Source organism: Sturnira hondurensis, unplaced genomic scaffold (genome assembly GCF_014824575.4).
Source record: "Sturnira hondurensis isolate 20B ecotype Veracruz unplaced genomic scaffold, ASM1482457v3 Scaffold0020288, whole genome shotgun sequence".
Taxonomy (NCBI): domain Eukaryota; kingdom Metazoa; phylum Chordata; class Mammalia; order Chiroptera; family Phyllostomidae; genus Sturnira; species Sturnira hondurensis.
The window spans coordinates 462605-477265 of record NW_028092919.1 but is presented as its reverse complement, the minus strand read 5'-3'; the positions used below and the strand labels follow the sequence as shown (position 1 = coordinate 477265).

The 14661-nt window shown below is 49.0% G+C and overlaps 1 protein-coding gene across 1 annotated transcript in view; it reads right to left on the bottom strand.

The window, feature by feature from the left end:
• Positions 1–13450, bottom strand: part of ANK2 (ankyrin 2) — a 292783-nt gene extending 279333 nt beyond the window's left edge. Inside the window, exon 1 of the mRNA XM_037029408.1 lies at positions 13077–13450. Coding sequence (XP_036885303.1) covers positions 13077–13148 — 72 coding nt within the window. The 5' untranslated portion in view covers positions 13149–13450. The remainder of the gene's footprint in view (positions 1–13076) is intronic.
• Between the last annotated feature and the right edge of the window lie 1211 nt (positions 13451–14661).

Genomic DNA, 14661 nt, shown 5'->3' with positions numbered 1-14661 from the left:
TACAACCCACATCACTTGTGGAAGGAAAAGTATTAATATTTTTAGCCCCCACACTATGCATACTAACACAACAGCATTTCATGTGGTATTGGAATGCTCAAATACCCTACAATTTCAGAATTACTAAATTCAAGTGGTACCCATGGGTGCCCCTCTCCTCAACTGAATGTTCAACCTGTCTGTCTGCTCTGTGAACGCAGCTTCAAGATAAATTCCCGCACATTCCTGCCCCTGCTAGTCAGTCTCCCACCAACTGGTCCCAGGGAAAGTGGAGCACTCTGAATGCACTAATATTCCAGTGTGCACAGCTTTATTCACAACACATAGTGTGCAACTTCCAAAGCCAGGCGAGTGTATCCATTTGCTGTGCTTGGAGCAGCCCAACCCCCACAGCAGCCTGGTTGGGTAGGTATTATGTTCAAGTGAAGAAACTGAGGCTCAGAGAGGATTTAAGCTTTCCAAAGGGTCCACTTCTAGTGAAGAATATGACATGTACTTGAACTTGGACTTTGAGGCTAAATGTTATGCTCTCACCACTGCCACACATCACTCTACAACTGGAAGAGGGTGGGGCTTTTTCAGTTCCGTGACAAGGCCCGGGTTAGACAACTCACACGCCACAACAACTCTATGTACTGCACACCACAGCCACTGCATACTGACCCATGTGTGCATCACTGAATTTTATACACAAAGCCCATAGTGAGCCACAGCTAAATATTTACAAACATGCAGAAAACTCATCTCACCTTTTAATTTACTTCCACAATAATGGAGTTTTTAAAATAGGCTTAATTTCTGACTCTGAGGATATAAACGTACTATTAATTCGGTGACTTGAAATTTGGGGGGAAATACCTTTAGGAGAATGCCAGATCGGGTGGGGTGGGGAGTCCAGTTCTGGGACCGTCTCAGCGTGAATACCCATCTCCAACTGAAGCAGATTAGAGAGTGAACACGTGTGGGATTAGGTCCCTGCAATCACCTGCTTTCCCACACCCGACACTGCCTCCCATCGCAGAGAAATGCAACCCCACGTCTATTCACACCTGGGCAGGATGCATTCCTACACACCCAGACTGTCACCAGAAATGGGAGCTGCCCAACTAGCCCACTCCCCTGAGCCCCACAAGCTGCCTTCCAGGCCCTGGAGTCACCACACAGCCCGTCGCCGACTGCTCTCGGTTCTCACGTTTGCCAACGACACTCTTCCCCAGACCAGCTCCCAGACTCCAGGCTTCTGTCTGCTGCTCCTCAGCAGGGAGGTCTCTGAACCAGCAATCCACACCTACCCCTGCTCCCCACGCCTACCTCGGCTCATTATTTTCACAGTCCTTATCACTCATCTACATCTTCGAAGTGTGGTAAAGCACAGATAACATAAAAGTTGCCATCTTACCCACTCTAAGTGTGCAGTTCAGTAGCTTAGTGCATTCCCAGGGTTGTGAAACCATCTCCCAAACTGAAGCTCCACCACGCCCACCGCCCCTCACTCCCCACCCCCACCTTTCACTCCTCCAGGTTCATCCACGATGGAGTTCCCTCCGTGCTGAGGCCGAACAATATTCCACTGTGTGGCTGGACCACATCATTCGTCCATCGCCCTTGTGTGGACACTGGGGCTGCTCACGCCCTCTGGCCACAATGCGTCTGTGAACATGGGTGTGCAGACATCTGCTCAAGTTCTTGCTGTCCTCTCGTGTGTGTGTGTCCACCCAAAGGCAGAACTGCTGGACCACGCGGTAATTACAATGTGTTTAATTCGTGGAGGAACTGCCAGACTGTCTTCCACAGCGGCTGCCCCATCGGCTCTTCCCAATGGGAATGAGGTTCCAGTCTGTCCACGGCCTCGCCACTCACTGTCTCCTGCTTGTTAACAGTAGCCCTCCTGATGGGAGTCAGATGGCGTACACATTTATCTCCATGCCCTCATTTTCTGTCTCCCCCACCGACTAGAGTAGAAGCTCCATGACAGAAGGACTTGAGCTCGGCCACTGTTGTGTTCCCAACTCCTGTCATGTTGCCCGACACATACATGGGTCCAATAAGTGCTGCTGGATGCACTAATGATACGACAGGTGAAAGATTTCTTTGATCCTAGCCTAATTATTGATTTAAACTGCACAGGTAGAAGAAGAGTGACTGTAGGAATTACTATACAGACAATCTATAACAGATCCCCTTAGAAATGTAAGTGTAAATTCAGACCCTCGTCTCCATTGATGATACGTTAACAGTTAAACCCAAATGTAATTTCAGTAACGTAATGGATACATTGCATGAACTGAAGAGTAAATTCTTTCAAAACGCATCCTCAGCAATTGTCAGCAACGCACACGTGTTTCTTCTTGTGATCACCCACTAACTGTGTCCTTCGCCGCTGAGCCCCGAAAGAATGCTCTTACACAACAATGCATTTGATCACCAGGGAAATACAAACCGTGAAGTTTGTATCAAGCCTACAGAGAGACGCCTAAACACTTAAAACTACTTTTCCTTCCATCGACACGGGCAAACTGAGTGTAAGATTCAGTCTCTAAACCCAACAGTGGCACATATCCAGGCTTTTGCGAGGCAACCTTCAGGAAAGAGTGTCCTCCCAGGTGAAGAAGAGGTGTGACCAGAGAAAGCCCAGGCCACCGCTGCTGTTCCCCAGCCCTGCTTTCTGTGTCGGGTGACATTCCAGGAGGAGGTCATGCCTGGGACCACGGAAACCCCACGCACTTCTCAGAAGAACCACGCAGGGGCAGGCAAACTCGGACTCACGGACCCACTACACCCCTGTTCCTTCCCTAGTAATCACGGCCAAGTTTAAGTTTCTTGCCTAATGAATGACCTTCCCATTCGCCGAGACAGTCCTGAGAGGACAAATATCTGAGTCATCCATTATGCAGAAATTGCTTTGAAAAACCTGAATTGTTAAAAGCACATCATAAAACCAGAGTCTGTTTTTCCCCTCTGGTCCGCACATGGCAGACTGCGGGGTGTAGAGCAGTTTGGGGCTCACGGGAGTTGGGGGTGTCGCGTCGGAACCGCGGTGCGGGGAGACCAGCGCGGGCGCCGCGGGTCTCGAGGTGGGAGGGGGCCCCAAAGGCGCTCACATCGGGACCCCCACACCCCACGGAACCCCCACACCCCTCAGAGCCTCTGCACCTCCCTTCCAGGCTTGCTCTCCCCCCCAACCCTGTCCCCTGAGTTTGCACCTGACCTCCCGGGGCCTCGAGCTCGGTAGGAGGCAGGGCGCTCCCCCGACGCGTGCAGGCCTATTCCCGCGCCCCTCCGTTCACAGGTGCAGGACCCCGAGCCCACGACTGCGCCTCAGGCTCCGCACCTTCCCCTCGGGGTCGTTCCTGCGCCTGCCACAGGAGATGGATGGAAATGAGAGGTGGGCGCAGAGGGAAGGCCTCCTCGCAGAGCCTGGCCCCGAGCAGCTGGGCTTCACGGTCACGCTTGGCGGGGAGGGGGTCCGGGGTGGGGCAGGCGCGCAGAACCTGAGGGACCGGGCTCTGGTCCGCGAACTTCCCCACGCAGGCAGCCGCTCCCACGGCCGAGCTCGCCCTGCCCCGGCCTCCGCGCCAGTGAAGACGGGAAATCGGGGGAAAGCGCGAGGAAAGCGAACCACCCCGGACAGAGGAAAGTCCCAAGACCGCCAAAAGGGCCTCTTGCCCGGGGTCAGAACCGGGAAGGAAAAGGCGAGGATACGCGGCAACGTCCCCGTGGGCAGCGTGTGCGGGTCCTTTTCTGACGGAGGAGAGTGGCCGTGCAGAGACTCGCGTGTGTCTCCTCAGGCGCGGGAGTCCGGCGGCGGAGCAGCAACCCCAGTTGGAGCGGGAACTGGAGAGCTTTCCACGCAGGAAGAGCTTTCCACGCGCCCACCCCGGACTCCCCGAAGTCTGGAAGCCCTGGTACAAGTTAGCTTCTTATATTTATAAATGCACGTTTTCTTAAAGTAAATATTTATTCATCGGTGTCTAAATAAACTGTGCAAGCAATTCCAACCACGCTGTGCAAATACTTGGTAACTGTCTTGGGCAGATAATAGCACTGCATATATCAAATTGTTGGGTATTGCTTTTAGCTCAATTGTGCAAATTCAGGAATATTTTTCTTTATAAACTATGAGAGCAGAGTCCGTATAATTTATGTTAAACGTATCCATCATTCTGACACTTGCTGGCTGCCCAGATGTCAATACCAGCATCCTCCAGGTCTGCCATCACCACCAAGTATTGGGGGGTTGGCTGTGAACCAGCAGAACCAGGTCCAGGAAGAGTGACCTGAACGCGCCTGACCCCCAAAGGAACGGGAGTAAAATAGCCACATGACATTAAAGCAGAGACAGACATCAACAGAGAAACTCAGTATTTCCTTTTAGGGTTATAAGCCTAATCTGTAGGACAGTCAGAAAAACAGGTCAGACAAACCCAATTTATATTAGATCACACGCTGCAGAAAAATGACGTGATCCCTCCACATTGATTACCACAGAGTTGAATAAAGGTTAATGGACTTGAAAGATTGCATTTCCAGGAGCCTGGCTTTTATGCCTCAGGCTGGCAAGCCACCATCCATCACAGAGAGATGCCCTGAGACCAACAGCTTGTGCAGAGAGAGGGCGGAAGAGCCGCGACCACTTCGGTCTGTGTGAACTAGAGCATCGAGAAGAACGGCACTGTTTCCAGAGCTGCTTGGGAAGACAAAGAATATTTCATTTCGTTACAAGGGAAAGCATTCCACGCTCTCCCCACACGATGCCCTACAGCCATCTCAGGTTTGGCTGCCCCTCTAACCACGTCCGGCTGCCCGACACCAACCCCAACCAGCAGGACAGCTTCTCTGGCTTCCTCCTGGGCTCCCAACCCCTGGCCTGGGCCCCCCCAGAGGTCGCTTCCCACCGTGGCCACACAGGACCCGCTAGCAGTCCGCATTCCGCCCAAAGGGTCTGTTCCCAGCCCGAATCTAATCAAGGGTGACTCAGTAAGCTGAACCCTAAACATCCCGCCCTCCGCTACAGCTCAGCACGCATGGCTGAATGCACACGTTCAAGACAGAGGCCTCGGAGACGCAATCAGGTCAGTGGGGATATGACGGAAACCCCAGAAATCAGGAAATAGCACGTAAATTAATAGTTTAAATTAGGTTAATTTTAATAATTTTTCAACTAAATCACATTGCATGAAATAATATTAACATGCAAACAATGATAATGTCCCAGAACAAGGAAGAAAGACATCATGGGAAAGACTGGGATTCAGAATGTGATTGGACTGAGTCGAGAAGAAAGGAAACACAGAATTCCACACCAAAACCCCATGAGATAGTATTACTAACACAGATACGTTTAAGTTACTGTACCTTAATATGTCATCCTGTCTTGAGTTCCATTATTCCCTATGAATGCTTTTATTACCTCCGTAAAGTCCTGAATTAAAGGAACAGCTTCCAAGCATTGTTGTAAAAAGATACCTGGTCTAATATCTGAATATATTAGCCAAGATTTTGGTGTTCCAATGACCCAAGCCAGATAAGCAATATCTATCCCAGTGTTCTATGTCCCATTTGCAGAAAAGGATCTTAGCAAGAGCTATGATCTTAAATTTTTTATTGCTCAGCCTTTGTAATACATTATTCCTTCAACTGAAATGCCTGCCTGCAGCCACGGCCCCAGGATTTCTACGGAGGGCTTTCGGGAGGCAATCTGATGGACAATGCGGAAGCCCTGAGGCAGCACGGAACCGAGTTATCGGTGCCGAGTAAACACATCCTTTTTCTTAGACTTTATGTGACAAAACCGATGAACAGCAATTGCTTTTATTCAGATTTCCGTCAAGATGGTGAAAATATGATTGGGGATCATTTTCTGTGAAGGCAGGTTTCACAGAGCAGGGGTGGGAGGTGGCCCAGCGGGGGCACTCACTGGCACAGAACAAAGTCCAAGATCAAGAAGCCAACGACTCTCCCTGATGGCTGCACCAGTTACCTTCCTCTGGTCACTCCTGGCCACTCAGGATGGAGCACTAACCTTCCTGCCTCCTGACCAGGGTTTTCCCACCTCTGGGCCTCTTCACGCTGTGCAGTCTGGATCTGAAGACTTTTTATCCAGTCTCTGGCAGTCAGAATTAAATTCATTCTGCCACATCTGCCTCCAATTTCAACTGCTTCACTAAACCTAATACGGTTTCCCTCAGCCATGGTGCTGTTCTGGGCTTAGCCTGCTCTGTGTGACTGAGTGAGCTGTGCACCCCGCCTGACTTCCCTGCTCGGGACTGAGTCTGATGTCCTCTCTGTGCACCCACTTAACTCCGCTCAACTCTAAAATGGGTGGGCTGTGTTCCAAGGAGCTACAGAAATATAATGAAAGCAGGAAGCTGAAAAGTGGGCAGAAATGGTGCTTATGAATTACACTCTGAAGCTGAGTAACTACACTTTCCAGCCAGAGTGACTGAGACCCAAATGGACGTAATTCAGTTTGTTACTCAGCGTAGAATTTCTGCATTGTGGAATCTAGTGCTCAGAGGTGAGAAGGGGGAAAAGTAGCCTTTAATCCCACAATTGTACTTCTGGGACAGTCTCCACCAACACGTGTGTTCAAAGTCCCCTACAAACCACATGTCTTCTTAAATACTAGTGTGAAAGAATGCACTGTAGCAAAATGAGGAAGCATCTGAAATCCATTCATAAAGAGTGAAATGAATTATGATGCATTCATTTTATAAAATAATATGTAACTGAACAAAACATGAAATGCATGAATCAAAATGAAATGAGAAAATTTGTGTGAAAGAAGCAGAATATGGAGCAATGTGTGTGGCAGACCCCTACTTATGTAAACCAAAGGGGAGGGACAGGAACATAGACGTTTTTCTGTAAATACAGAATGTTTCTATGTCCAGAGGGAACACACAAGATGTGGCTGCTTCCGAGGAGAGGGACTGAACAGTCGGGGTGCTGAGTAAGGCTCTACATATGTATCCATCGACAAATAGAAGAAGTTATCACCACATTCTGAAATGACTTCTTCAATTTTAAACAGTACAGTAAAATTACATTTGTAAACTGGTAGAATAATGTTCCTTTAGTTAACCAAGACGCTTAGGACATAAACAATTCAAATCAAAATTGCGTAGTTTTTCTACAATAAAGCATACATCTATGATAGTTTATGGTTTGGTAAGTACTTGCACAAGCATTGTCATTATAGTTTAATAATGGACCTTTGAGATACAACACTTACAAAAGTAATGCTTAGCAAAATCAAACACTTTGTTTACTCAGAATTAATGGCCTTCCTCCGTGTGTCCTCGCCTGCAGGGCGGGGAGAGGCTGGTGCTGATTAACACACATCCGACAACAAGAGCTGAAGTTACTTAGCACTTGCCAAGCGCCGGGCATGAGCCACACGCCTCGTGCGCGTTACACAGCCGGCCCTTAAACCACATGGGTGTGAACTGCGTGGGTCTGCTTATGTATATGTGATGCTTCCCAGTAAACACCTGCACTGTTTTCAGTCTGCCCTTGAGAGTCTGGAAATGGGGGGGGGCATATACACTGCCCTGGCAGATTCATACAGGGGACTTGAGCATCTTTGGACTCTGGCTCCACGGGGAACTGATCTCCCAGGGTACCGAGGGATGACTATAATTACGTTTCGGGGAGTCAAAAGTTACACGCAGATTTTCAGCTGAGTGGGGGTCAGCACCCTTGACCTCCCGTTGCGTTATTCAACCCTAAAACTAACTCAGTGCAACGGCTACTGCCATGACCTCCACTTCACAAGTCAAACAACGAGGCACAAACAGGTAAGCAGTTAAGGTCACACGGCTGGCAAGTGACTAAGGCGGACTTTGTACCAGACATGAGAGCACACAGCCCTCACTATCAAGATCTGCCTATACCCTCCACAAACCCGCATCCACAGCAGGGGCACACTGGCTCCACTCCTGCCCCTGGAGAACAGCTGGGCAGGAAAGGCCTGTCCCGGCCCGCAGAGTGGACTGCAGGGCAACAGGGCAGGAGACTCCGGGCACTGATTGCTCAGAGCACAGTTTCAAGGACAACACACTGGCCCCATGCACCCTCACCTGGCAGGACAGATGTGGCCAGCCAGGGCAGCAGTGAGAGGCCCCTTGAGCTCTGTAACAGGCCCCAAACCCCCAGGGCAGAACCCAAGTCCAGAACTACTGAACATTGAGTCAGGCAAAGAAAAATTGCAGTGTCTGTATACCGTGATTTACAAAGATTTAAGTGGGAAAATATTTCCTGTGAAATACTTATTTAATTAGACCTGTCATATCTGTGTTACCCTCTGAGACAATGACAAAAATAATGTGCTCAGTATTCCAATGTCACATCAAAAAATTTAATTAAAAAAAAAAACAAAAATATCCCTGGCTGGTGTGGCTCAGTGGATTGAGTGCTGGCCTGCAAACCAGAGGGTCACCCACTCGATTCCCAGTTGGGACACATGCCTGGGTTGCTGGCCAGGTCCCCAGGTGGGGGCATACTACAGGCAACCACACATTGATGTTTCTCTCCCTCTCTTCCTCCTTCCCTTCCCCTCTCTCTAAAAGTAAATAAAATCTCTAAAAGTATATATAAAAATTAAAAAATATTTATTCAAAAAGGCAATTGGCATCGAATTTATTCTCATCTGATGAATTAAAGTGATGAAAATTGTACCAATGTGCTGTAAACCCTGTAGTCAACTTCGCCAGGTAACCCAAAGCCCCGAGCAGCAAGAATGCTGGGCGGGGCTCCCTCCACAGTGAGAAGGTCCCAAATCAGCAGAGGAAGACAATCGAAGGTCCTGACTAGGAAACAAAGCATCGTTAGGACCTTGTTCTAAACCCCTGAGTTGTAACTGACTGGTTATGTCCTTGAGTATGTAACTTACCTCATCTGGAAAATGGGCATGACAATATCTGCTCCCTAGGATTGCTGGGGGAGTTTTGTCTTGCACAGACCAGGCCTGGCTCATTAGTAAACACACCATCATTGCCACCTGGGGGGTCTCTAAGCTTCCACAGAAAGCACAGAAGGAGCACTGGTTTCTATCATAAATGAAATGACACCAATACCCACAGATCTTGAGGAAGGATTGATCGAAAAAGACAATTTTCCTGGCACCAATTATAAAGAATGTCATATAGCTCTCCAATTCTCAAAACAACCGATGCCCTGGACGTTCCCCTCAGAGTTCACCAGAAAGAGAGTGAGGCCCAGGAAGATGTTAGCAAAGTGTCTTAGCTTCAAGATCTCAATAAATATTCACTTAATTAATTGATTTAAATTTTATGGCAATAGCCAGAAGAATCATATGGGTCTCTTAATATACATAAAATATGTAGACAGAGTTTAAACAGTTAGTTGCAAAACTACCATTTCTTAACCTTTTCTTTTACAAAGTCAGCAAAAGAATAAACACAAACTGGAACCCTGAAAATCTGTCGTTCTGGTTTAGCAACTAGTTTGACTTAGATGTTTAAAATGTAGGCAAAACTTCTGTACCATAGTCATCTTTTTTGTGAAACAAAGAAATAACCCTTTTCTTAAGAAGAGGGGAAAAAGTCAGTACCTAATATTTTAGGAGCTCGAGGAGACAGACTAGATTGATACAGTTTTTTCTCCCTGAATACGACAGAATGAAGTTGAAGTACGTTTTTCTTTGACCTGCTCACTTTTGGAAACTTGGATGTTAACCTCACTGTGTAAAGGCCCTAGACTACTTTTAGCTATTTTAAGCTATATCCGATCAGCATTTTCCAAAAGCCTTAAAAAGACTTTGTCCAAAAGATCTAGCCGTAAAAATAACTATATGATTTGTGATGTTTTTTTAGTTTAATTTTGTTAATTCTAGAGAGAGGCGAAGGGAGGGAGAAAGACAAGCGAAACATCAGTCCGTTGCTTCTGCCCGTGTCCTGACCAGGGAGAGACCCGCAACCCAGGCAAGTACCTGACCGGGAAATATGAACCAGCCACCTTTCGCTTTGCAGGACAGTGCCCAGCGCACTGAGCCACATGGGTTAGGACTACGATATATAGTCTAATATTAGGCAGTTAAAATAAATCATATATGTCAGAAATAATTCAGATAGATGCCAAATAAATTCAGTCATACAGTGACTTTTTAAGTCTATGCAAACTTAGGTATTCTTTTTAGGCTTATAGGAATAATCAAACCACAAAGCTGAGAAATAAGGGTTTTAACAGTTAATGTGGAAAGTACTTTATGAGCAATTCAAACTTCGAATAGTTTAATCCTTGTCTTCATTAACAATACCTACACCCGCTAATGGGTAAGATTTTTGTCCTTTTCATTTCTTTACTTTATGGCATGAAACATTACTTTATGCTGAGCAAATGTTTGCTGAATAAATAAATCTTCACATAGCATATTTTCATGGAAATCAGCAAATATACTAATTTACCAATTAAGTATATTTATAGTCACCCAAAGCCTTTCTTAATATTTTCAATTCTAAATTTCCATATGTAATTAAGGTCATGACCAATAAAGTTATCTGTTGTTAAAAGCCATGTTAATTAAATGGCTTTAGTTAAGAACTTTCACTTTTGCCCCACCACCCCCACCGCTGGACATCGATGTTTCTCACCCTCTCTTTCTTCCTCCCCCTACCGCTAAAATAAACAAATAAAAATTTAAAAACTCTTTCACTCCTTTGGAATCCTGTGGTTTTTCAATTATATTTTTTCGCTCAACCATGGTTTGTAAAGAAGAAAACAACTCAGATTTTAATTCATTCTGATTCAACCCGGAATTGATTTGAAAAAGTATTATTAAAGAACAAGGAGAAACACGTCCGGGAAACAGTGACACCTTTAAAATACACACTGTGACTAGGGCCTAAATACAGGGTCCGGCAGAAGTAACGCCTGCTTGAGTGTGGTGGGCAGGGCAATAATACGGGTCTAATAATTTATAGTCTCAGTTTGAACATTTCAGCTAAAACGTCATGTGGTGTGCTTGAGTGTAATGTTGTTTTGTTACAGAATTACATGCTTATGACCCTGTAATAAAAGATTTTGTAATAAAAAGGGGGCATTATTTGTGCTGGACCCTTCCTGTAGTTCACCACTTCACAGGAAAACACTCTTCTCTCTTCCTTTTTTTTGCTTCTACTTTGGTCAGAATCACTTGCAGGCAAATGGTGATTCTGCCTGGAGGTTGTCAGTACCTCCGGCCACCTGCTTGGGCTCATCAGGCAGATTGGAGTGGCCAGTAATTCCAGCAACCTGTCTCTACCCCCTGTGCTCATCAGTGCACAGGTCACTAGCGGCACCTCCAGAAGGTCGTGTAAATGAAATCTGAGCAGAGGACACCAGTCCTATTGGATGCTGCAGCTTCTGGTCCTAAGGGCCTGTAAACAGTATCCACTCTACAAAACAACAACGATCTTTCACGCAAATATTTTCTAGTAAATGTTTCCACACACACTTCTTAGCTCAATAGAAGTATTCTAAATATATAATGAGATTTCATAGGTATTTTTGAGTGCATATGTTTTATTTAAATCAATGTGTTTTACTTCTTCAATGCTTATATAAATATACATACAAACATAGATATAAAAATGATTCTTGCATAGGATGTGATCTCTCTTATATTGAAAATAGAGATAATTTCACCTCTATTCTTAGATGCGTAAATGTCACAAACACAGATTTAATGATGCCTGTTACCATATTGCTTCAGGAAAAAAAATAGCTCCAAGTGCAACTAAAAATGCATTGTCATGAAATTAGTCCTGGATCCTGGAAGGATTTAAAAACCTGCCCTGGCTGGTGTAGCTCAGTGGATTGAGCTCAGGCCTGCGAACCACTCGATCGAAGTTCGATTCCCAGTCAGGGCACATGCCTGGGTTGCAGGCCAGTTCCCAGCCGGAGACTCATGAGAGGCAACCATACATTGATATTTCTCTCCTTCTCTCCTTCCCTTCCTCCCTAAAGATAAATAAATAAAATCTTTTAAAAAATAAAAATAAAAAAATTAAAACCTAACCAGTTTCTTTGGGACACAGAGTCCCATAAAAAAAGAAATAAACATTAATTTTCAGTCTGCATAAAAATGCACATAAGCGAAGGTTGTCCCCTACCTGCCCCCCCCCAAAAAAGAAAACACCACCTACACATACTCAAATCCAAAGGTGGCAAAGACCTTATTAATTGTCGACCAAACTTTCCTGTCCTGTGTCCGCCGATTCTAAAGCCCCTGGAGTTCCTCTCACTCCCCACCCGGCCCTAAAGCCAGGCTGCTCTGCTAGCCTCCGTCTTCCTGCCCGGCCGGGCTCCAGAGACGCAGTGCACCTGTTTCTGAACAGGAGCCCCGCCGCCGGTGGTGGGGCTGCCCCTTGCAGTCAGGGCAGATGGGCACACCCCTGCGGCCCGCCTGTCTGGGCCAGCTGACGCCTGCGCCGGATCGGAGACCCTAACTGCTGATGCTGTGGTTCTTGGCTACGGCCGCAGGAAAAAGCCAACTCTGCTAGATACCAAATCACAGATCAACCAGACGGGGAACTCCGCGGTTTTCTTTTCACGATACAGAGAACGGGGCCAATTCAAACCGCTCATGACTTGCACCCCTGCAGGTTGGGGACCCCTGTCCCCACAGGCGCGCCCCACATGTTCTCTGGTCCGTGCGGTTCTGTCTGAAAGCTGAGCTCGCACGTAACCTCCGGACGAGGTTGCTGTCTCCCGCGGGTGGGGCGAGCTCCCAGCGCCCCGCCCAGGCCCTCAGAGGGCTTGGGTCCGGGGTGCGTGTCCCCTGAGGGCACCCGGGGCGCCTCGGAACAGAGCAGCTCCCAGGGGTCGTGTGACGGCTGGGTGTGCACCTGGTGCGCCCAGACCGTGTGCTCCTGTGCACATGGGTGTGTGTCTGTGAGTGCATGAGCATGTGTGCAAGTCCCTGTGTGTCCGTGACCCTGCGTGTGAGTGTGATCAAAACAGAAAAGCGGTGCTCGGAGCCCACCCGCCCGACCTCCGGGTCCAGGACCCGGATCCGGGCCCGGGTCGCTCGGCGGGGGTCCTGGGCGAGGACACAGGCCACACTGCGCACCCACCTGACGCATCCGCTGGGGGCTCGGCGGCGTGCGGGCCGCGCCTCCCGAGGCCGGCGCGGGGGGCGACGCCATCCTTCTCCCGCAGCCCCGCCCGGGGCTCCCTCAGCCCCGGGGGCTCCTCCTCCGGCGCCGCAGAGCACGGGGCGCGGTTGACTGGGGTCCTGGCCGAGCCTCCCGCGCGCCCACCGCTTCGGGCCAGAGCCTGGGCTGGGATCCTCCAGGCGCCGCGGTCAGGACACGAGAATGACCCGGACGGAGGCTGCTTCTCGCTGCTGCCCCGCCGGGGGCGCCGAGCGCACCCAGACTCGCGCCCGCGCCCAGAGGGGGGAGGGGAGGTCCGCGCGCCCGCCGCACTCTCGTTCCCGTGCACACCGGTCCACCCACACTCACTCCGCTATGTACACGCATTCCTCCATCCACACCCCCGCGCACACTCACTACGGTGCGCACTCGCTTCTCCATTCACACTCACGCCCAGGCACACTTATCCATCCACACTCACTCTCCTGTTTACACTCACTCTTCCATCCATACTCGTTCCTGTACACACTGTATTCTATGTGCATACTCAGTCCTGTGCACACTCCTCCATCCACATCACTCTCCATTTACATTCATTATTGCAGCCACACTCACTCCTCCATCTCCACTCACTCCCGTGCACTTACTCCTTCACTTACATTCACTTTTCCATTTACACTCACTTCTCCATCCACACTCAGTACTCCGTTTACATCCACTCCTTGCTCACGTGGGCATACGCGGCCCGTGCACAGCGCCCCACGGAGGAGGAGGGCTTGGTTTATGGGGTGGGCATGGTGGGAACGCCTGGCAAGACCTCAGTCCTGTCCGACGTTGCCATGCCTGGGTCTGTGACCCTATGGGAGCCCCTCCCTCCCACCATCTGCACTGTGACAAAGCAGAGACTGCCTGTCCTTACTCGATGGATGTCCCTTGTCCCCTGAGGAGCACTTAAGACAGAGCCAGGCCTCAGGGACTTTGACCTGTGCTGGACCCGGCCCAGAGCAGCCAGAGGGCATAGCTGAGTCCCTGGGATGCAGGCAGAGTGACCACGGCCGGGGTGCAGCCCACCTTGAAGCCTCTGCTCACTGCCTCACTGAGGTAGCAATTACTTTTGCTTTTTCCAGACAAGATGATTATCCTCAGGGTACGGGTTGTTCCCTTTCTTATGGATCTGCATACAGATGACTCCCACCTTTAAAATGGGCTTTCCTTTCCCCCACCAAGCTGCCTGTTCCAGGCCTCTAGCCCCCAGGCAGGCTCCTCCGACCCTCTCCTCAGAGCCGCGTGGAGCCCAGGCCCAGGGCCTGCCCGCAGGGTAACACCCGCTGCACTTCTCGGGACCTCAGGTCCCAGCAACTGGAGTCACTAAACCTGCTGGTCGGCTCTCAGGCCTCACCCGTCTTTGACCTCTCAACTCCCTCCCTCCTTTCCTCCCTCCCGTCCTTTCTTCTTCCTTCCTTCCTTTGTAAATCAGACCCTTCTAGCGACGTCTTCCCATAACCTCTGGACACTATTCTCTCTCGCTCGTCGGCTCACCTGCCCGTTGCTGTTGCTGCTCCCT